Genomic DNA, 23870 nt, shown 5'->3' on the forward strand with positions numbered 1-23870 from the left:
GAATTTACATTGTCAGTTTAAAAAATATTTATTGTAAGGGCGCCTGGGTGGCTCAGTTGGTTAAGTGTCGTACTCTGGATCTCAGCTCAGGTCTTGATCTCAGGGTTGTGAGTTCAAGCCCCACGTTGGACTCCATGCCGGTCATGGAGCCTACTTAAAAAAAGAACATTCATTGTACCTTGATTTAACTTTGCTTACATGTACATAATTTATATTATTACTTGTATTCACTTTATTAACTAATCCCCTATGGATGGACATTTAAGTTGTTTCCAACGTTTTGTGGAAAGCCAGCTCAGAGCTGCCTGAGGAAGAGGGGAGGGAGAGGAGGAAAGGAGGAAAGGAGGAAGGGAGAAGGGAGGGAAGAAGGAAGGATGACCCTTGAGCTTCTAAAGAGGGCTGAGGCGGGAGCCTGGGGCTGGGCGGTGCCTGAGGAGAGGCAGCTCTGGGTCTAAGGCTGGAGGTAAATGCCAGAAGCCTCAGGCCTGTATCAGTGGCTTTTCCAGATCAGAGGGTTCCAGAGCCTGAATCACTCTAGGGCTGTGGGTCCAGCCCCATCAGCCTAACAATAACCACACACTCAAACTGTGTGGAATGTGGAGCTGGAACCGAGAGATGGCAATGAGATGCACCCCTTAGGGGGCAGGGATCAGGCTGCTAAGGACACAAACCCTGCAGATACCTGCAGAAGCAGGCTGAGGAACACGGAGGCATTATAAATATATTCCAATTCCGTTCCGTCTCCTCCCAACTCCAGCCCCAAACCAGGCTATCAGAACTCACGGCTCCAACCCTTGACCTTGCTCAGAGGAGCCCAACATCCTCCATGGAAGCATCACAGGAGATAAGCAGAATTAGATGGAAGTAGAATCTCTTGGCGTCTCCATCCTGTGTCATTTGGGGAGACCCTTAATAGGTAGGTAGTGTATTCCCACTTGAAAGCATTTTCAAGACAAGCCAGAGGCTAAGAGAAAATATTTACAGGATACATATCCAACAATGCTTTTGTATCTGGAATATATAAAGAATTCTTCTTTTTTTAATGTTTATTTATTTGAGAGAGAGAGAGAGAGACAGACAGACAGACAGAGCACCAGCAGGGGAGGGGCAGAGAGAAAGGGAGACACAGAATCTGAAGCAGGCTCCAGGCTCTGAGCTGTCAGCACAGAGCCTGATACGGGGCTCGAACCCATGAACCATGAGATCATGACCTGAGCCGAAGTCGGACCCTCAACTAAGCCACCCAGGCACCTCAATATATAAAGAATTCTTAAAATTCAATATAAAACAAACAAACAAAACATGGGCAAAAGATCTGAATGGATACCTCACCAAAGAAGATATGTGGGTAGGAAATAAGCATGTGAAAATATGTTCAACATCAGGGGCACCTAGGTGGCTCAGTTGGTTAAGTGACTAACTTCAGCTCAGATCATGATCTTACCATTTGTGAGTTTGAGCCCCACATCGGGGTCTCTGCTGTCAGTGCAAAGCCTGCTTCGGATTTTCTGTCTCCCTCTCTCTCTCTCTCTGCCCCTCTCCACATTCTCTCTCTCAAAAATAAATATTAAAAAAAAAGAGAGAAAGAAAATATGCTCAACACCATTCATTGGTGATGATTAGTTAAAAGTTTAAGAAAGCATTTTCAAGTCCATAATCCCACTTGATCATTTCATCAATTCTGTGAGATTAATAGTCATTATTATTATTATTATTATTATTCCCATTTCATAGTGGAAAAAATAATGGCTCATGCAGCTTAAGTGACCTGCCCAAGGACAGAACTGAGACTCAAAGCCATGGAACTCTTTCCACTTGGGAGTTTTCTGCGATCTAAGAATGTTCTAGAAGCAAGCACTTAGTATCTGATTGGATAAGGTCACACTTTTCATTTCAAGCAGGGAGAGAAAACCACGCCAGACCCACATACCCCCACCTTCATGGATAGACAGGCTGACCTTGTAAGCCTAAGTAGGACTTAGAACAGGGCCTTCCCCTCTGGGTGCCTAGGAACATATGGAGCAAGTGACTGTTGAATGTCCAATAGCACAGCCTCTCTTAGGCTGGAACACCTACCATGTGGACCTTCCACAGCTGGCTCTTTGCTTCATAGAAAGGGGACCTGTTCCAGGAGCAGTTGGTTCCCAGCCCAGGGCCTGGCACACACGGGAGGAAATCTGTAGCTTTGCCTTCCTGGTCCTGGATCTGGACAAGGGTCTGATTTTCTTCAACATACCTTGACTGAGAACTCGGTTGCACCTGAGTTTCTGGGTCCTGGTCCTGGCACTGGGGGCAGCAGGGGGGAGGCCTCATAGGGCACTGAGGTTGGGGGTCCTCAGGCAGAAGGAACAGTGGGCACAGGGTTGATCAGGTGCCATTCTTCCACCTTTATCTGCTGTATCTCCTCTGCCCTCCCCAGTCCGTCTCCCATTATAGCACTTAGTACCGTGTTTTCGCACCAGAGGCCAAGGGGCAACAGTGCAAAGCCCTCGAAGGCAGAGAAAGTATCTAACTAATTGTCTATCATTGCTAGGGTAGAGCAAAGAACTTAGCCCAGAGCTCACAGAACTGGCAGAAGGAAGGAAGGCGGGGGAGAGGTTGACGCATAAGGGCCAACGGCCCTATTTCCTAAGCCAGCCCTTTGGGGGCAGGGCCCAGCTCTTTGTGTGTCTAAGTCCAAGGGTTTCTGGATGTAGATGCCAAGAATAATTCCTATCTCAGCTGCCACCCGAACACAGTATTGTGCTTCGAGTCATTGTTCCCACCATATGGTTCCAGCTTTCATTCATACAACAAATATTTATCGATCATCTCATAGATGCCAGGTACTGTACATCTATGAACTCACTTAATTCTTAGAACAAACCTCTTTAGTAATTGCCACTACCATCCCCATTTTACAGACAAGAAAATGGAGGCTTGGAGAGGTCACAGAGCTAGTAAGGGGCACTCTCAGAAAATCTGGTTTTAGAGTCCTGTTTTTGACCAGCATACTCTACTGCCTTCCAGGCCAAGTCTCTGCCCTCACCACACTTACATTCTATGAGGGAAAGAGCCCAGAAATCATCTAATGGATCCAAAATGCCCTCTTGAGAGTGATAAGTGCTAGAAAGAAAAATAAAGCCGTGTCTCAGACGCTGACTCACTGTGTGTCTTTGGGCAAATTGCCTCACCTCTCTGAGTCTCTGTCTTTTTCATCTGCTAAAAGCAGGACCTTACTCATCTGCCCCACCCACCTGCCCAGGTCTTTGGAAAGATCCAAATGAGCTAATGGACACAGGAGCCCTTTGTCTTAATTGAATCGATAACAACCCATGACTCCAGGGAAATTTTTTCCCCTAGGGGATCTAAGTCAGCTTGCTTTCTATAGAAAGGCATAACCAAACTCCCCCCATATATCTTTATGAGCCAGATAATTCCAAGTCCAGTGCTATTCTTACTGTATTTCTAAAAGCAGAGAGCATCGCGTGTCCCCACCTACTCTTGGGAGGTACCAGTCACCTGACAGTTGCTTCGGGGGCCCTCCCCCAACCAAGCACTCTTACTGAAATGGAACTTTCTGGAACACTGACCACTAAAAAAGTCCCCAGTGAGAAGCTCAAACCATGAGAGACCAAGGGGCAGGTGCTAGATACCCTATGGTTGCTCCAGATCCGTTTGCCACCTTGCCTCATGTTGCAGGAGGCTGACCTCCCCCAGCTGCCTCCCCAAGTCCCTGCTCTCTGGCTTCTGGTTGGGTGGGTCTGGTTGAGCAGTAGCCGGGCCTCTGAGGACCTCACTTTTCCCACAACCATATCTGGGGGGTGGTGGCTTTCTCGATGTCTCTCTACCCACTGTCAGTTCCCCTTAACCCTGGCCCACCTTAGCCAGTAGTCTATTAAACCCCAGGCTGAGTGTGCAGTGTGCTCTCCCCTGCTGGGGCCTGGACTGAACAGTAAGAGACTGTAGGAATAAGCTGGAAGCATCCCTGCTTTGGTTGGGGCATTCCAAGGATGCACTCCAGGCCCCAGCTCCCCGCCACCAGCCCCCCGCTACCAGCCCCTCGCAGCCTCTCCTGGATAACTATCTTCAAAGGCCCCGGGGGAGGGTGGGACGTGGGGAGGCCTCGTCCCTTGCTCCACCCAAAGATGGTCCACTTACATATGTTGACAAACCAGACTTCTGTACAAAGATCTGCCAATTCAAAGTTCTGCCACTGGGCACCTGGGTAGCTTAGTCAGTTGAGCGTCAGACTCTTGGTGTCGGCTCAGGTCATGATCCCACAGCTTCGTGGGTTCCAGCCAGTGCAGAGCCTGCTTGGGATTCATTCTCTCTCTCTCTCTCTCTCTCTCTCTCTCTCCTTTCTCTGCCCCTCCCCCACTTGCACTGTCTCTGTCTCTTCAAATAAATAAACTTAAACAACAAAGTTCTAAAGAAATTGAAAACAACTCTGTCAGGTGATCAGAATTTGGTTGGAATGGCACCTCAGCAACATCAATAACAGCCATGCTTGGAGGTGTCTCAGCCAAACTCTTATTTTACCTTTGGGATGACTGAGGCCCAGCATGGGAGAAGGGTGTCAAGTATTCGGGCAGACCAGGTGCTAATAAAGTTTCCATGTCATAATTGCTTATTAATACAATTCTTCATTGATGGATTCTAGTTTTCAGAACACAATAACAACATCACAGGAATCAGCTGATAAAAGGGAAGTGTCTGCAAACTGTTAAAATGTACTAAATTAAAAGTTATTTGATTACCGGGGCACTTGGGTGGCTCAGTCATTTGGGTGTCCTACTTCAGCTCAGGTCATGATCTCACAGTTCGTGGGTTCAGGCCCCACGTCGGGCTCTGTGCTGACAGCTCAGAGCCTCGAGCCCACTTCCAATTCTGTGTCTCCCTCTCTCTCTGCCCCTCCCCCCGCTTTCTCTCTCTCAAAAATAAATAAACATTAAAAACATTGAAAAAAAAAAGTTCTTTGATTACCACAGTAATGTAGCTTCTTCACAGGCCCAAACCCAGAGAAACAAAAAAGGAAATCAGTTCTGTGCTCAAGTAGGTTCCTTTTTCCTTTAAGAGTGAATTAAGGCATCTACAACCTAAATATAAAATCTAAAACCATACAACTCTTAGAAGAAAACATAGGGGCGAATCTTCATAACCTTGAATTTGGCAGTAGCTTCTTAAATATGAGGCCAGAAGCACACTCAACAAAAGAAAAAAAATAGATAAACTGGACTTTGTTAAAATTAACTTTCGTACATCAAAGGGCATTGTCAAGACATTGATCAAGCCTACAGAATGGGAGAAAATATTTGCAAATCATATATTTGATAAAGATCTAGTATCTAAAAATATATAAAGAGCTCTTATGACTCAACAACAGATAAGACAAATAACCCAATTAAAAATGAGCAAATGACTTGAATAGACATTTTTCCGAAGATATGCAAATGACCAAAAAGCACATGAAAAGATGCTCAACATCATTGGTCATTAGGGAAATATAGATAAAAACCACAGTGAGATACCACTTCACACCCACTAGGATGACCATAATTAAAAACAAAACAAAACAAACAAACAACAACAACAAAAAAGGAAAATAACAAGTGTTGGTGAGGATACAGAGAAGGTAAAATGATTCAGTCACTGTGGAAACAGGTGGTTCCTCAAAAAACTGAACACAGAATTACCAAACAATCCAGCAATTCTATTCCTAGGTAAATATGTATTTAATTTTTTAAATTAGTTTATTTCTGAGAGAGAGGGAGGGAGGGAGGGAGAGGAAAGGGCAGAGAGAGGGGGAGAGAATCCCAACCATGCTCTGCACTCAGCGTAGAGTCCAAAAAGGGGCTCAATCTCATGAACCGCGAGATCACCACCTGCGCCGAAATCAAGAGTCAGATGCTTAACCTACTGAGCCACCCGAGTGGCTCCTAGATAGACATATTTTTTTTTTTAATTTTTTTTTTCAACGTTTTTTATTTATTTTGGGGACAGTGAGAGACAGAGCATGAACGGGGGAGGGGCAGAGAGAGAGGGAGACACAGAATCGGAAAAAGGCTCCAGGCTCCGAGCCATCAGCCCAGAGCCTGACGTGGGGCTCGAACTCACGGACCGCGAGATCGTGACCTGGCTGAAGTCGGACGCTTAACCGACTGCGCCACCCAGGCGCCCCTGATAGATATATTTTTAAAAAACCGAAAACAGGCACTCAGACAAATAAATGTAACTATGTTCATAGCAGCACAATTCACAATAGCCAAAAGGTGAGAACAATCCAAATGTCCACCAATGGGTGAATGGATAAAGTATGGCAGATGCATACAATGGAATACTGTTCAGCCACAGAAAGGAGTCAAGTACTGATGTCTGCAACAAGGAGGGTGAACTTTGAAAACATGATGCTAAATGAAAGAGGCTAAGCCCAAGAGGTCACATGCCGCATGATTCCATTCACATGAAATACCGAGAATAGGTGAAACCACAAAGACAGAAAACAGCCTGGTGGTTGCCAGGGTTGGGGAGAGGCTGTTTAAAGGCTCCCAGGTTTCCTCAGGGGCTGATGAAAATGTTTTGAAACTAGACAGAGGTGGCGGTTGCACAACATGGTGAACGTACTCAATGCCATTGAGTTACTCGCTTAAAATGGTTACTTTTATGTTCTATTAATTTTTCTCAATTCGAAAAACAGTGACTGGGGGTGGAGAGAAGGGTGATGGCAGATGCCAGGAAGAAAGACCTCCAGACGCATGTTGCTTCCAGACTCAGAGACCATCTCTGACCTGGAGAAGGGTACAAAAGTCACTTAGAGTCCATTCTTCCCACTTTACAGGTGGGAAAGGCAAGCCCAGTGAGGGCAATGACCTACTCAAGGTCACTAAGTGCATGAGAAGCCACGGAGGAACTGGGGACCACCGGGCTTTAGGACTCAAAGCTGGAGTCACATCATGATATCTCTGCTGGCCATGGTGGGCTGGAGGGGGCCTGTGGCCGTGAGCAAATGAGTGAAGTCCAAGCTCACATCGGCCTTCCAGGCTAATCATCAACCAGTTGGTTATCTGGGCTCATCCATGCCAAAGGCTTCAGATGACTCAACCCGGGTCTTCCTCCTTGAGAGTCGGCTCCCTCCATGAGCAGATTCCCAGCTTTAAGTGGAAAACACATTAGCCAGCTGTTCTATTTCTGCCCACCGCCCGCACCCCTGGGCTGAGGTCATCAGGTTCCCCACAAGGGCAATAGGAGGAAGGAGGATGTCCTAAAATTACAGCATTCACTGATCCCCCCTGAGGGACCCGGGAGCATTCAGTCAAACGCTGGAAGGTGAAGCCAGCTGAGCCACCAGAGCCCTGAGGGGGTTCTTTTCTTTTTTAAGGTTTTGCTGGCTCAGACCTGTTGGGCAGGTATAAAAGAGAATGGCCAGCCTCTGCTGGGCACCCAGTCTCTTCCAGTGCTGTCTCAGGTGGGTACCATGGGGGATGCGGGGGGAGATGGGAAAGGGGGAGGTGGGGGCTGCGGAGGGGCCACCTGAGGAAAGTGGGTGTAATGGTGAGAGACTGGCAAAGGGGGATCAGGAGATGAGCATTTTTTGAGCACTGGTCTGCCCCAGGGGCTGCAGAGGGAGCACCTCATTCAGTGTTCCAGGGGACGTGAGGGTGAGGAGGCAGCTGCCGGGGGGCTCATGCCACATTCCACAGCGAGACAGGAGCCATGGGATTTGAACCTGGATCAGTCCCGTTCACTGTACCACCTGCCTTCCCTGCTCAGGGGTGGGGGAGGAAGAAGGTGCTGGGTTCATGTCGGGCTCAACCCCAGCCCTGTCCTTCTGTCCTTCCCACCCTCTGTAATGCATCTCTGCTCCCCCTCTCCCCTCCAGGACCCTTTCAGCCTCTGCATTCCTTGAGCTGAGTGTTTTCTATGTGCTACATGATTTTAAAAAATGGGTCTTAGGGGCATCAGGTTGGCTCAGTCAGAAGAGCATGCAACTCTTGATCTTGGGATTGTGAGTTTGAGCCTCACATTGGGTGCAGAAATTACTTAAAAAATAAAAAAACCTAAAAAAAAATGTTTTTTAATTAAAAAAAAAAAAGACAGAAAAAGTGGGCTTAGTTATCAAGGATGTCTGGAAAGGGCTGTTGTCTGGGGGGACAGGAGTAGCTTGAATGTGCAGGGGGTGCCTGGGAGGTGAGCTCACAACTGAGCAAGAGGCTGGTAGCCACTGAGGGGGTGAGTGGTGTCCAAGGCCTGTACAGTCCTTGGGGCAGTGCCTGGTTCCAGGGGTCTGTGCCCCGGGCCACCAGGCCAGGACAATAGCCACGATATCTCAGCTTGTGGTTCATGGTAAAACCATGAAGGGTACACACACGTGCACGCTCACACACACACACACACACACACACACACAGCCTCACTGGAATAAACAAAGGAGAATTTCTGGCCCTTCCTCCCAGATTAGAGCAATTTTAAAAGGCACCCAGTCCTAGTCTTAAAAGTGGTTCTGTTTTAACAACAAGTCTAATGAATTTTAATCTGACTTTGCTGATACTTGCAATTTCTTTTCATGTGGATTTTGGTGTCATTTCCCTGGTGACTTCCATCTGTGTTAAACAGAAGCAGGAAAATGAGGCAGCAAAAAGACAAAGCAATTGAGCCATCGGGGACAACAAATAACAAATGGAAGTCTATGTCGCACAATCCTCTCTTCCAGAAAGGGGGTGGGGGAGGCCCAAGGCAGCCACTGAACTGCCCAAGGTGACTTGTGGCAGAGCCCAGGGGGACCCAAGTGTCTTGGGTGCTGGACAAACTGCTGGAAGATATCAGGGACACAGAGGACTCTCAGCCCAGTGCTCCCCTGGATGGGACAGGACAGGTTAGGCAGGCTCTCTCCCTAGGCTCAGGGATCTTCAGTGGGAAAACAATTCCATCCTGATTTTCACATCCTTTGACTGAAATGTATCATCCCTTCCCCTTTATATTCTCAGTCACCCACACTTGTGACTTTGTCAGCAATGGAAATCACTGCTATTTTCATATCGCGGTACAATTGATGCAGAGAGCTCGAAAGACTGTCAGTTTCCATTGTTGCTTCAGAAATACAGTGGTTGTCAGAGCTGCGGTCAGATCGTGTAATTTGATGCATTAGTGAAGGATTACGTGGATTGCCGTATCACGCGTTGTTTACTATTTTGCTAATTATATTCTCATACCGTTTGTTTCCTTGGTGACCCTATGCATTGTACTACCTGAATTTAAAAGTGTGTCCAGTGGGAACACAGACATCACCGTCTGGCACAGGAGGCCCACCCTGCTGGCCTCATTATTTCCTGTGAAAGGGACCCACTTTGGGCTTGGGGAACCCAGGCTGCAAGCAGAACTCTCTAAGCTGGGCCCACAGAGAGGTGAGACTAGGAGGAAGTATCTGGCTTCACCGCCACCTCTTGCCTATCCTGGGTCAGCCACTTTTGGAAACACCAGGGCCCCAGACAGGAAAAGCTGGAGCTGCCTGGAGGATAGCTCTGTGCAGCAGGGGCCTGGGAGGCACAGTCCTGAGACCCTTCCATCTCCAGCTGGTTTATTTAGAGCTGGAGGCCATACTCAGCCTGGAGAACAGTGTTGTCTGTCAGAACCACACCCCTTCCCAAACTTTCAAGAAGGTTCTTCCCCTTCAAGACAAATTGGGATGCCCTGACTTCTCTCTTTGCTACCAGGAGTCCCCAGTTCTCCTCCCTCCTGATGGTTTGGTGAAATTGTCTAGATTTGGAGACCAAGAGGCCCCCACTTGACCCTAGGCTGGCCTTGTCTTAAGAGAGGTAATCATTGAATCTGGGCAATTATTCTGAACCGAGTGTTTGCTTAGCATCTGGTGAAGCCTGTAGACTTCAGTTCACATTAGTGTTTTACAATACATTTAGAAAAAAAAAAAAAAAACTACATAGGGTTACAAAGGAAACCCAATTGTATTAAAATACAGTTATCAAAATATTTAAAAGTCAATTTGTGATATAGTAATTAAAAGTACACTTCTGCATAAGTAGACTTAAATAGCAACTAACCGAGGGTCTAATAAAACCATAATTTCAAAGTTGAAATGAGGGTAAATACTATTTTGAGATGTCTGCAACCACGCTAAAATGAAAGGAGACTAGCTGTGCTTTCTGTTGGGGACAAACCCGACAGAAACTGTGTGACTGTGGTACTAATGTGGCTTGTGGCCTCTGCTCATACCTTAAGGGAAAGCGGAAACCAAGTAGTTATTGTTTTCCTGTCCCAATTTCATGGTTGAAATCCTTACTTTAAAAATTTTAAGGCTCTCATCTTCTCCTCCATAAAATGAGCTTCCTGATCCCTACCTCACAGCCCCAGTGTGAGGGGCATATGAGAGAGGCAGATACAGAAGTGTTTTGTGGTTGGTGGGGGGTAAGCAACTCTGTGGAGTTATTACCTCATTTCTTACTCTCAATTATTAAGACTTAATGGCACCAGGGCCCCTGGGTGGTTCAGTTGGTTAGGCGTCTGACTCTTGATTTTGGCTCATGTCACGATCTCACAGTTTGTGAGATCAAGTGAGTGAGATCAAGATCACACTCTCTTTCTCTCAAAATAAATAAACATTATAAAAAATTTTTGACATTTATTTATTTTTGAGAGAGATTGACAGAACGCAAGCAGGGGAGGGGTAGAGAGAATGGGAGACACAGAATCCCAAGCAGGCTCCAGGCTCTGAGCTGACAACACAGAGCCAGATGTGGGGCTTGAACTCATGAGCTATGAGATCATGACCTGAGACGAAGTCAGACACTTAACTGACTGAGCCACCCAGGCACCCCATCAAAATGAAAAAAAATAAATAAAAATTAAAAAACCTAATGGCAGCAAGACACCCAAAGTGACATGAGAGAAGCAGCCCCATCTCTCAGGGCACTCGTTCCAGCCTACACATGAGCCTTGGCAAAGTGTCCTTGCTTTTCCTACAGCACCCTGGGAAGTCCTGGTTCCCTCCCTCGGTTCCTTCCCGCTCCTCCCTTAGCCAAGCCGCGATGCCTGGTGGATACAAAGGTGAATGTGGGGACGATGTGGACCCGATGCCCTTCCTGGCACCTCCCGAAAAGGAAAGGATAGAAGCCATGAACAAGCCCTATGACATCAAGAGGTCCTGCTGGGTCAAAGACGAGAAGGAGGGCTTCATCGCTGGGGAGATCCAGTCTGAACAGGGTGACCAGGTCACCGTAAAGACTGTCAACAACCAGGTGAGTGAGGAATAATCTCCAGGATGAAACTTTGGGAGTGGCAGACACCCAGGTGCTGCCGTCCATGCTTCTGCTCAAGAGGCAGAGTAGAAAGAAGAGTAGATATGCCTCTTGGGTCCTCTGTGCCGGGTACAAGTTCAGACTCAACTGCACTCAGACTGTGGCCCTGGGCAAGACACTTGCCCTCTCTGAGCTTTGACTCTCTCCCAATAGAGACTCCAACATGGTAGGGCACATGGAAGTACTTTATATGTTGCAATAGTCCATTTGTGCACCAGATCGTCAAGGGAGTTACTTACCTTCAAAGTCCCAAACGGTTTTCAAGTGAAGGAGTGAGGGGAAGCCATCAGCACGTGCACTATGTGCCCGTGATGGCTTGAGGAGTGTGGGACAGGCCCAGAACACCCTGGCTGGCCCCGGGGGCTCTCCAGCTGTGTGAGCATAGATGGTGGCTTCAGATCCCCTTGCTGCATGGTGGCAGTGTGCTGGAGCTGGTTTGTCCTAGCTTGTGAGGACACAATGCTAAAACTCCAGGGGCTTTGCAGCTGCATATTAAACATTTAGCAGCTTGATATCAACCATGGCAGATGTATTTACACCATGGGAATTGACAAATGGTATAAATCAGGGATTTCTCCCCATCCCCACCCCCTGTATAGCTGGTTTACCAATACACCACTCTCTCTGCTGTGTATGACATCACAGTCTCTCACAGTATCTCACTGTGTCTGACTGTGGGAGTGACTTGAGAGAATGGAAAGTTTGGTTAATTAAACACCTACCCTGCAGCAGACTCCCGGTGAGGCGCTGGACATTTTGTTTAATCCTTTCAAGAATCTTACGTAGTAGGATTTTAGGAGTTCCTATTTTGCAAAGATCAAGGAAACCCTAGGTAACTTGCCCATAGTCACAAAGACAGCAAATGATGAACTCAGATTCAAGCCTAGCTGTATCTGGCTCGAACACCCGTATGCCCCCACATCACCACATCACCTCTCCATGGTGGGCTATGCAGCAGGAGCGTGAGGCGGTCTTTGGTCACGGTCGGGAATACATGAGACCAGAGACCTTGTGTGATCACAACTTGTGGCATCTGAGCCTCGTGCTTTGTTTTGCTTCCAGGCGAGTGCAGGAGGGAGATGAGGCCATCGCTGGGTTCAAGCGAGTTGGAACATGAAAGTCCAGCTCACTTCTCCAGAGAACCTACTTTTCAGCAGGGCAGAGCATTGCAGTGTTATAAGGAGAGTGTGGAGCCCCGGAGGCCCCGGTCTAGATACACGTTAAGGACAGCACGTAACTTCTGTGTGAATCCGCAGGTTTGGGACAGAAAGACTGACTCACCTGGCTTCTGAGATCAAGGCAAAGGCCTCTGTCCTGTGCTGGAGCTGAGAGAGAAGTGTCTGCCTGAGGGCGAGGCCCAGAGATCTGGGAACTCCGGGGAAATGGACTCTGAATAGAACCCAGCTTGATTTACTAGGGGGCGTGGTGACCATTAGTGGGTAGATTTTCCAGAACTGTCAAGGTTTCAAATTATCTGCCTATTGGACTCATAAATTATTAAAAGTCCCAGAAAGCCCAGTATGTGTTCAAGCCTCCCACGTCAGGCTGTAGGCAGCTCAAAGATGTTTGTTTTCTGGATCACATGTCTTGAGCTTCGGTCCCAGAGGCTGGAACTTAAGAGCTGCTGCTAGTTTTCATTTACAGATTAAGAAATTGGGGCACGGAGGGGGGACGGGATTTGCCTGCCATGCACAGGCGCTCCAGACTCCCAACCCTGTGCTATCCTCAACCTGACACATGTACTGCTCAGCACTCATTGTTGTCTTTTTTTTTTTTTTTTTTTTTGGTCTTGTCTTGTTTGCTTGTTTGCTTTCAATTTTATCTTTCAAAGTGGCTTGGTGGATTGGTAGGAGCAGGGAAATGTCTTTTTCTTTTCTTTTTTTTTTAATGAAAAAGTTCACTCTTATGTGGATCCTGAGAAACTTAACAGAAACCCATGGAGGAGGGGAAGGGAAAAAAAAAAAAAAAAGAGGTTAGAGTGGGAGAGAGCCAAAGCATAAGACACTCTTAAAAACTGAGAACAAACTGAGGGTTGATGGGGGGTGGGAGGGAACAAACTGAGGGTGGGTGATGGGTATTGAGGAGGGCACCTTTTGGGATGAGCACTGGGTGTTGTATGGAAACCAGTTTGACAATAAATTTCATATATTGGAAAAAAAAAAAAAAAGTTCACTGCTGTTTAGAAACCACCACCAATTCTCAAGGCAGAGATCCAAGAATCACATCTCCGCAAAGTGTCCCTGGGATCAAAGAGCAAGTTCTGATCAGCTACCAGAATGGACTTGGTGGGAAGAGAAGCAGAGCCCAGAGGTGCTCTGAATTTAGGAATGGGACTTGATAGCTCATAAGGTATTTTAGACGCTTCCCACTTATGTTAATATAATTCTCACAGCAACCAGCTGAGGAAGCTTCTGTCATCCCTATTTCATAGGGGAGGCAGTTAGGGCTCACATGGCCTTGGAGGTCCCTCCTCAGCCCAGGCTGTACAGTGATGGCTGGACCAGGAGTTGGGCGCAATGGTCACCTGACTCTAGCTCCTTCCAGGATACCAGAGAGTATGGGGTACGTTGTGCCAGAAGCCCATATGGCTGTTGACAGTACTATTTCCTAATTCCTGCTGCGTCTTGACACTCCCCTCACCCAGACTGTCACTGTGAAGAAGGATGATGTCCAGCAGATGAACCCGCCCAAATTCTACCAAGCCAACGACATGGCAGACATGACTTTCTTGAATGAGGCCAGTGTCCTGAATAACCTGCGCCAACGCTACACCAACATGAGGATCTATGTGAGTGTCTGGGGCTGGGGTTGGGGATGAGGGGTGACTGCGGATCTTCTGCCCCTCTCCTGATGGGAAGGGCACAGCTGCTCCTCTACCTTCCCAGCAACCAACACACAGTATGGCTCAGACAAGGGCACAGGGACCATGCTTTTGACACGTTAGAACTTCCACTCCAAGCCTTCAATGTCTCCGTGACGGTGCCATCTCATGGGCAGCTTAAATACCTTTTGCTGAGGTTGTTATCCAGAAGTCTTCCTCCCCACCACACCCCTGCAAACTCTCCAATCAAAACATCATTTCCCCCCCTGATGACTTCACACAGCCTTGTTAGATGTCACCCTTGGTCCGTCCGTCCATCTATCCATCCACCTGCTGTCTGCCTTACCCCCACCCTGAGACAGGGCTGGCGGGAAAGAGTGACTCAGCACCAGGAGTTCCAGGGTAACACGCTGTGTGTCATACTCTGAACTCCTTAAGTGGGTTCTCTCTATCTCATCTTTGTTTCTCTTTCTCGGGATCACTTTCTATGTAATAAGATATCTTTTAAAACTCATTATGTATATCACAGCTATGCTAAGAAGAAGCTGGGGCAGGGTGGGTGTTTATTCCCATCTAGGCCAAAGTGGAAGATTTCAGTTCAACTGAAAAGAGGCACGGGGGCGGTGGGCAGGAGTTATCAGGTTGATGTGAGTGTCCAGCAAGGAGAAGGATAGTTTGGGACTCATGGATGGGGACCCACAGATTTGGCCTCACTTATTCTGCCCTCACTTATTCTCCCCTCAGACAATTTCTTCTACTACCTCATTGGTTTTTCTGATTTTTTTTTCTTTTCAATGGGTTGATTTCCTTATAAAATTGCCTTATAATGAAAAGAGAAGCTGGCATCTCTTCTTAAGAGTAGATCAAACCCTGCTGTCCGCCAGGAGGGGTCGTGTCCACACAGGGAGCACTTCACAGCTGTTAAAACACCACAGAGCTCTCTGTGAACACTCGCGCAAAATCTCCCAGATGTATTAAATGGAAAAAGCAAGATATAGAACAGTATTATAGAGAGCTATCTTTTGTTTTAAAAACAAGAAGGGGGCAATAAGAATGTATCCCTGGGTTTGTATGTATATGCAACAGAAACCACAGAAGGCAGGTATTAGAAATTAACACCATGTTTACCTGTGTGTGGGAGGAGGAGGGGAGCAATGTGTGTTGGTGGGGGTGGGGGCGGGCTTTCTGCTGCCTATTTGTCCATACGAATTACTATGTTATCTATCCAAATAATTAAACCAAAATAAAATGAGACACATATATATGAAAGAGAGAGATGGCTTTGCTTACTGAATAGACGCTCAGACATAGATTTTGCATCCAGAGGGGACACCATTGTATCCCTCTAGGCTGGCAGTGACCTCCAGCTAGGCTGCTCCAGGGCAGGCTAGGGCCTGGAAGGAAGAGGGCACCAGGAGGAAAGGCCAACTAACTGTCTCCCTTCCCTCCCACCAGACCTACTCAGGCTTGTTCTGTGTGACAGTCAACCCCTACAAGTGGCTGCCCATCTACGGGGCCCGCGTGGCCAACATGTACAAAGGCAAAAAGCGCACAGAGATGCCACCCCACCTCTTCTCCATCTCTGACAATGCCTACCATGACATGCTCATGAGTGAGTGGGCTGGGGGCTGCCGGGGCTCTTGGGGTGGGCAACAAAAGTTCTTTTGCCACTGGCTCCCAATGCATGAGAACCATGGGCTACCCAATCCCAACCTGGACCCCATGCCACCTGCTGAAGTTCTTTGCTAAAGTGTTGAGCAGCAGCACGTGATGCTAACACCGGGTACCAGGGCTCAGTGAGGGTGCTTGCCAAGTACCAGCCCTACCTCACACCCCATCTCATTTAAGCTTCACAAAACACACAGATGCCAGGTTAAGCGACTTGCCCAGAGTTCAAGCCAACACTTAACCATTCCCTGTAGGACTCTGGCATGTGGCACAGCGGCTGGTGAAGCAATTTCTGTTATGTTGCTAATGACTTGGTAGCTATCTATACGGGATGGGGCTGGTGGAAAGAGTGACTGGTAAATTCTTGGCCCTTCTACAAACATGCATGCTAGAGAAGGGGACTCCACAGGATCTGGGGGCTTTGGCCTCTGCTGGTCACTGCAGCCCACCTCCAAGCTGGGTGGGATGCAGGGAGATGCAGACTGTTCGGCCAGGGCGATGTCAAATGTCTAGTTCCTAAGTGATTCCTAATTACATCTTCCTGTTGCCGTTTTCTTCCCTGCAGATCGTGAAAATCAGTCTATGCTAATCACGTAAGTGTCCCTTCTGTCTCTCGGTCTATATACATATAATTAGGTCTGTGTCTTACACATGTAATTAAGCCTTCTTAGAATTAATTGGTGGGACTTGGTATGGAAATCTGCAGGCTGTGAATGGGCTTAGCAGGACCTTAAGGCTGCACTTGTGAAACTGAGGTTGGGGGGCGGGGGGTCTGTGTCCCCACCCCCCCACCTGTGTGTCCCGGCTGAGGGATGAATCATGGCAACACTCAGCCTGCACCGCTTATTGCTTTGCTTCTCTGCAGCCAAGCCCCTCCTTGCACTTCACTCTGCTCCTATTATCCATTTGCAGTGGAGAATCCGGTGCTGGCAAGACTGAGAACACGAAGAAGGTCATCCAGTACTTTGCCAATGTCGGAGGAACTGGCAAACAGTCCTCGGGTGGAAAGGTAGGGCTGATGGGCAGACTCAGAGTCTGTCACCCCAGCCCACCCTGTCTTCAGGCACACACAGAGGGGCACACACGGGGGGCACACACAGGGGAGCACACACAGGGGGGCACACACAGGAGGGCACACATAGGAGGCACACACAGGAGGACACACACAGGAGAGCACACATGCAGAGCCCATGTGACCCTCATAGGTGTCCTGGGGTTTGGGCCATTTTACAGAGGAGGAGGCATCTTGGAGAGAAGGGTAGGAAGGACCACATTGGGAGGAGGAGGCCACAGACCTGGGCCTCCCCCTACAGGATGTATTCTGCTGCCCCCCCCCCCCCATGTCTGTCCCCAGAGGGGTAGGTGGCAGAGCCATTTATGCCTGGCAGAGGAGGATGGGGGACATCAGCTCCTCATCAGCTGCTTCCACAGGCCCCCGTGGCCCCGGGGCCCAAGGAACAATAGCCGGGCCAGGGGCAGCTACAAAAGCCGACAAAGGAAAGGCTCATGAGGAAGACCAGGGATGCCCAGGGAAGGGTTTTCAGGCTCACTCTGGAGTCTCTCCAGCACCAGCTAAGAATCAGGGCCTGTCATCTGACAGGTGTCCGTCCGGTGTCAGGGCCATAGGGGGATGGTCATCAGGGGGTGGCCCTCTTCACAGGTTCCTTCCTGCCCTGATTTCCAGGCCTCCCCAAGGCCATTCCCCTCCTGGTTCCCAGCTCACAAGCCATAGTCATTTGAAAGCCCTGAATCCCCAGGCAGCACCCAACTTTGTGTGTGTCTCTCTCTCTGGGCCAGGGGTCCTTGGAGGATCAAATCATCCAGGCAAACCCTGTACTGGAGGCTTTTGGGAACGCCAAGACCATCAGAAACAACAACTCTTCTCGCTTTGTAAGTGTGAACAACGACAACAGTGGCCCCTGGGGGTGGTGGGACAGGTGCCATCACCCTATTCCAGGTAAGCAAATTAGGGCTGATTTAAACATGCAAATGGAATGAGGCAAGTCACAGCATCTCCTTCCCAGAGAGTTTTAAGGCCTTATCTGTCAAGGTCTACATCACACATAGCCCACATCAGTATTGAAATCAAAGAGCTTGAATGCAGAGACTTGGTAACAGGGTGATGAGGGGCTGCGAAGTCAGACGGGGGAGCCAGAGATTCACAGCGGCTGGAAGCTGTGGACAGCTCTCCCCATCCCCCCAGCTGCAGACAACTCTGCCCATCCCCCTGCCGGAGGGATGCAGGAAAGGTGCAGTCCATCCGAAGGGCCCTGGTGGATTCTGGAACCAGCTCAGCTCTCTTGTGGGACCTCTACCGGGGCACTATGGGAGGGGCTTCCTTCCTGGTTCCCAGTCTCCTGCTGGGGGGCCCCTCATTACCAGGATGCTGGCGGGGAGCCTAGGTAAACAGGGCTGGGTAGGGAGGAAGTGGGGGCAGGTGAGGAATAGAGGTGAGCAGATGGGCCAGGAGCAGCAGAGGCGGAGACACAGAGAAGCCTCTTTCCAGGAGAATTTATTGGTGGTTCTGCCAAAGGGCAGGGAGAGGAATGTGGTGTCTCAATAAAGAGACTCAGTAGCGTGCCCCCCACGCCCGCTGGTCAAATTCTCACCATGCCTGCCTCTAAGCTGACTTTCCAGTGATCCCAGCCCCTCCTGCTGGTGCTCCTCTCCCCACAAATACCCTGTGGGGTTACCCCACAGACCTTAAATTTAGCTCCAAGCCCCATCTAACTCCTCTACACGGGAAATCCGCGGCTCCACGTACAGCCATGTCTGGCCCAGTTACATTCCAAACAGCGCCCTTGGAACTCAGGGGGGCTGCCAGTGGGGGACTGTGGCCAAACCCGGCCCACGTGTTGGTCTAGCACCACACGCGTCCTCCCTCACGGCCCTTTCCTCCATGCTCAGGGCAAGTTCATCCGAATCCACTTCGGAACTACAGGCAAACTGGCTGGAGCGGACATCGAGAGCTGTGAGTCAGGCCCCTTTGGAGGGTTCTTCGGGCAGAACCAGCGACATAGCATGTGGGGCCCGGGGTAAAATGAAAATGAGAGGCTCCTTTTTTAAAAAAAAAAAAGTATTTAAGAATTTGGGGTGCCTGGGTGGCTCAGTCGATTAAGCGTCAGACTTCGGCTCGGGTCATGATCTCACGGTTTATGAGTTCGAGCCCCGCATCGAGCCCACTTTGGATCCTTTGTCCCCCTCTATCTCTGCCCCCCCCCAACTAGTTCTCTCTCTCTCTCACAATAAATAAACTTAAAAAAAAAAGTTTTTAAGAATTTCAAAACAGCAACAGAGGAACATGAAACCGGGGCAGGGCCCTTCTGAAGGCAGCCTGCTGTCTCATGCCCAGAGGGCTGGCCCTTCTCCCCCCGGGGGTCCCCTCCATGGGCAGTGAGGCCCCCAGAAGCTGTGTCTGGGGTGGAGAAAATGGCCCCTGAGCTGGCTATCGCATGGGACTGCACGGAGAGAGGAGCCCTTCTGCAATGGCACCCTGCACCCCAGACAGCATGGGTCTGTGTTCATTTTCTTGTATTTACTCCTCTCCAGATCTCTTAGAGAAATCTCGGGTCATCTCCCAGCAAGCAGCTGAGAGGTGCTACCACATCTTCTACCAGATTCTCTCTAACAAGAAGCCTGAACTTATTGGTAAAGATCCTTATGTCTGTCCACCTGCCCCTTAACTTGCTTTCCTCTTGTTTCAGTAACAAAAAGACTCCCGAACGCAGAGGGTCTGGTGCCGTCCCCTGTGGTTTTGCATGAATTTCTTACAGTTGTGTGTGCATAGGCTACAGGGAACTTGCCTGAGGTTCTCCTCATGTCTCCTCTTCACAACAGCCTCGTGAGACTTAGCACCGCTGTTGGCCCATACCACAGACGGGGCTTTGGAATGCCTGCAACTCAGGGCTGAGACATAGACCTGAGATATGGGGCTTGCACCTGCTGCCTCTGGGCCCAGAGCTAGACAGGAGCAGAGAGGTCAGCCCAGGACCGTTGCACGTGCAATAACAAGAGGTTCCCCTCTAGGTGGACAGAGCCCACAGAGTGCATAGTCTGATGAGCAGAGTATACTCACTCACTCACCTAGATGCTCTTGTGCAGGCACCAACATGCTCAACTGTTCATGGCAGACCTGCTCAGGGTATAAAGTCAGGGGAGAGATGAAGACTCACTCTTCCACACACACACACCTTCTAACCCCACCAAAGACTAGGGACCTCTCCCCACTCACAAGTGGGCTTTATTTGTGTTGGACACACTGTCCCTTTTAATTAACGGATGGCATTTTGAAATTGGAAGACTTCACATAAAACAAAACAAAACAAAACAAAACAAATCACCACCCTTGGATTTGAGGCCACTGGCTTGTTGATAAAGTCACAAGCATGGGTAGTGCACTCCATGAGGGGCAAGTCTTTCACTGACAACACTAGGGTCTCTGAACCAATGAGTGGAATTTGATAGTAATCCCTGCTATAAGTAAAACAAGACAAAACGAAAAAACATCACCGACTTCTTGTTTCTCTGAAGTTATAGAAGATCCAGCAGCCATGGCCCTGCCCTCCCACACGGCTCCAATCAAGGCAGTCGGATGGTGGTGGCCCCTTCAGATGGGGCTCAAGCTCTCCTGGTTGCCACACTCCCCACCAAGCCCCACTGCATCCCTGACCCTCGAGCAGGGTGACCGCCCACATTTATCTTCCTTCTTGGGCTCTAGTTTTTCTCAACAGTAGAGATGAAGGAAAATGAAAGTATTTCTTGCACCAACGTCTCCTCCAAAAGCAGAAAAACAAAGATAGATCAAGAGGGGCACACATTTGAGGAAAAATCCAAGTGCGTATCTTTGTAAAAGCACAGTCTTCACGCTTCTTACGTGCGAGTGATTGTTATTGCCCGCTGCAATCGTTGTGTTACCTTCTGCCTTAGAATGTAAATGGCTTTTTCTAGGGGAGAGGAAGGGGAAAATAAATAGGAATTCATTTATTCCCCAAATATCTACAGGGCACCCAGGAGGTGCCAGGTACTGGGCCAAGTGATGGAGGACACAACCAAGTTCCCGAGACCCTCTTGCTGTCCTAAAACTCCTCATGTGCCCTTTTCAAATCTCTCCATGACTCTGGGTGATCCCCGAGGGTAGGGATAATATCTTATTCAGCTCTGTAGCCCCACGATGCCCCCTGCATCATGCCGGGCACTTGAGAGGCATTTAGGGGATACGGCTTACAAAGGAAAGAGAAGAAAACCGCAGGTCACCAAGCTGCTAATCTGCTTTCCTGCTCTTGGCAGAGACTTTGCTGCTGGTCCCCAACCCTAAGGAGTACCACTGGGTGAGCCAGGGCGTCACTGTGGTGGAGAACATGGACGACGGGGAGGAGCTGCAGATCACAGACGTGAGTGGGTGGGCGTGGCCGGCACACCACAGGGACAGCCAAGACAGAAACTGTGGGGCCCTGCATGCGCTGCCACCGGAATTGGGGTGGGGCCACCCAGAGCAGCCAGGCAGCGGCCCAGATTCTCCCCCCGGGGGTCTCCCGGGCTGCAGCTGGCTCTTCTCTCCGGCCCGTCACAGCAAGCAGAATTGAACTAGGATTCCACGGAACCTAAGGGGCCATCTGCTTCACGTCCTGGCTAGAAGTGACCCTCCAGTCTCTTAAGTTCCCATCTCTCTCTCTCTCTCTCTCTCTCTCTCTCTCTCTCTCTCTCTCTCCTCTTCTCACTCTGAGCACCTATAACTTCTGTTAGGGTATTTGTGTCCACTCTCCTCTTTGATGGTAGAATTGATTCGTGATGCATCTTGGCCTTTCCCTCTCCCAGGACCTAGCATGAAGCCTGAACAGTAATAACGATGGTAATAATAATGCCACCTCCAATGTGTTATTGTGTATCTAATTCTCACTGTGTGTGAAGTAATGGCCTAAACATTTACACATCATTTCAGTTTATCCTTATGACCACCTACTATCCCCGTTTTGCAGATGAGTAAACAGAGGCCGGGGAGGTTAGATAAACACAAATGACTATAGTGCAGAGCATTTGGTCTGGGCCCCTGGGAGGAAAACAGACCTGTCTCTGGCCAGGGTGTGTCTGACCTCCAGAGCCCACACCGTATTGCAGTGGCCCATCAGGGCCAGCCCACAACTGCAGTGCCGTGGCCTCTGTTCTGTGGAACGAGAAGCCAGGAGTTTCTTGCCTTTCTCTTCCCTGTGGACTTGCAGGTTGCCTTTGACGTGCTGGGCTTCAGTGCCGACGAAAAGATTGGCATTTATAAGCTGACCGGGGGCATCATGCATTTTGGCAACATGAAGTTCAAGCAGAAGCCCAGAGAGGAGCAGGCTGAAGTGGACACCACGGAGGGTAGGTGTTTGGCTGTTCAGGGAGGAGGCAGCACCAGTGGCGGGGGCTCACAGATCTCGGAGGCTTTGTGAACATTTCAGAGACATGCTATAAACCAAGAATGTTCCTTGGATGTCCAGACATCAATAATAATCAGAGAGACAGGACAGAGAGTCAGAGCCATAGTTTCGGTTTCTTTACTCTGCTTTGCCACTTGACCTTGAGCGAGTGTGGAAACCATCTCAGACCTCTGTTTTCTCATTGGCAACACGGGGTCTCTGCCACCCTGCCCTCATCCCCTTCCCTAAACACGATAGATGGCACCGGGCTTCTCCGGGGCAGGGCATCATCTTTCTTTCACTCGCCTGCTTTTTCTGTCCCTACTCAGTGGCTGACAAAGTTGCCCATCTCATGGGTCTCAATTCCGGGGAGCTCCAGAAGGGCATCACCAGGCCCCGGGTCAAAGTAGGCAATGAGTTTGTGCAGAAGGGCCAGAATATGGAACAGTGCCACAACTCCATCGGGGCTCTGGGCAAGGCCGTCTATGACAAGATGTTCAAGTGGCTGGTGGTCAGGATCAACAAGACCTTGGACACCAAGATGCAGAGGCAATTCTTCATCGGCGTGCTGGACATCGCCGGCTTCGAGATCTTTGAGGTGTGCCTGCCCTGGCATTCTGTTTCTGCTTTGGGGTGGCCATTTTTCTTCCAGAAGCTACTTCTCACCGTGGTTCTCTGGTTTCTCATCTCGGACCTGGGGCGGGCCAATCTCAGTTATTTGCTCTTTCTTTCTTTCTTTCTTTCTTTCTTTCTTTCTTTCTTTAGAGGGGGAGGGAGGGAGAGAGCGAGTGAGCAAGCTGATGTACCAGCACAACACTGGTGACCTCTGCACTGCTAGTGCAGTGGGTCAGGAATATTTTATCTTTGTAACTGAAGGCCACGTGATTAGGAGTTGGTCGATCTGGTTCTGGACTCAGGTTGGCCATCAACTAGTTATGTGGTCTTAGGAAAGTAGCTATTCCTCTCTGAGCCTCAGTTTTCTCAAGTCTAAAATGAACCAACGGGGAGAGATGATCTATAAAGTCCATTTCACTCCACTATCCTATTATTTTAAGAATTTCTACTGGCCACAGATGGATTTAAAAAAAAAAAAAGCTTACCCCAATTTCTTTCAGGCTCTAAAAGGCTAATTTGGCTGCCGTTTCCAAGAGAGTCATTTAATTTCATAGGTAGAAGGAGGCTTAGAGTTTCTGGACTGTGCTCCCTGGTATCCTGGGGAGCCCCTGAGAGCCAGCAGGGGAGGGACGAGAGGAAGGGAGGATGACGTGTGCCAACAGCAAAGTGTGTGCTATAGACAAACAGGGTTCGAATCCCATCTTGGGCCACTTCCAAGCCGTGTGCCTCTGTTTCTCCACGTATTAATGGGGACACTAATCATTCTTGCCTCGTCAGGTTTTGAGCAGAGGCATCTCAGTGCAGGGTCTAGCACGTGTGTGTGCTCTGTGACTACAGTGGCACCTCTGCTTTAGCCTGGGGTTTCATCAAGAGAAAGCACTCTCTGGTTTTTTGTTAAAGGCTTGTAAACCCCTCAAGCCCTTTCATCCTACAGATGAGGATTAAAAAAACTACACAGAGAGAGAGAACTGTCCAAAGGCACACAGCAGGGCAGAATCCATAAAGCCTCTCAAATGATTTCTATCCTGGAAAAAAAAAAAAAAAGATTCTTTCCGCAATGATTTTCTTTTTCTTTCTTTTTTAAGT

General features: G+C 49.0%; 2 protein-coding genes across 2 annotated transcripts in view; one reads left to right on the forward strand and one right to left on the reverse strand.

Moving 5' to 3' along the window:
* The window catches only part of KPNA7 (karyopherin subunit alpha 7), a 121300-nt gene that overhangs the window by 35477 nt on the left and 61953 nt on the right, over positions 1 to 23870 (reverse strand). The gene's annotated exons all lie outside the window — the stretch shown is intronic.
* The window catches only part of LOC122209351 (myosin-16), a 61655-nt gene continuing 48803 nt past the window's right edge, over positions 11019 to 23870 (forward strand). The window contains exons 1-11 of the mRNA XM_042921101.1: positions 11019 to 11228; positions 13933 to 14076; positions 15565 to 15721; positions 16343 to 16370; positions 16690 to 16786; positions 17575 to 17667; positions 18685 to 18748; positions 19327 to 19425; positions 21064 to 21167; positions 21993 to 22131; positions 22499 to 22767. Coding sequence (XP_042777035.1) covers positions 11019 to 11228; positions 13933 to 14076; positions 15565 to 15721; positions 16343 to 16370; positions 16690 to 16786; positions 17575 to 17667; positions 18685 to 18748; positions 19327 to 19425; positions 21064 to 21167; positions 21993 to 22131; positions 22499 to 22767 — 1404 coding nt within the window. The remainder of the gene's footprint in view (positions 11229 to 13932; positions 14077 to 15564; positions 15722 to 16342; positions 16371 to 16689; positions 16787 to 17574; positions 17668 to 18684; positions 18749 to 19326; positions 19426 to 21063; positions 21168 to 21992; positions 22132 to 22498; positions 22768 to 23870) is intronic.

Source organism: Panthera leo, chromosome E3 (genome assembly GCF_018350215.1).
Source record: "Panthera leo isolate Ple1 chromosome E3, P.leo_Ple1_pat1.1, whole genome shotgun sequence".
In the NCBI taxonomy this organism is placed as follows: Eukaryota; Metazoa; Chordata; class Mammalia; order Carnivora; family Felidae; genus Panthera; species Panthera leo.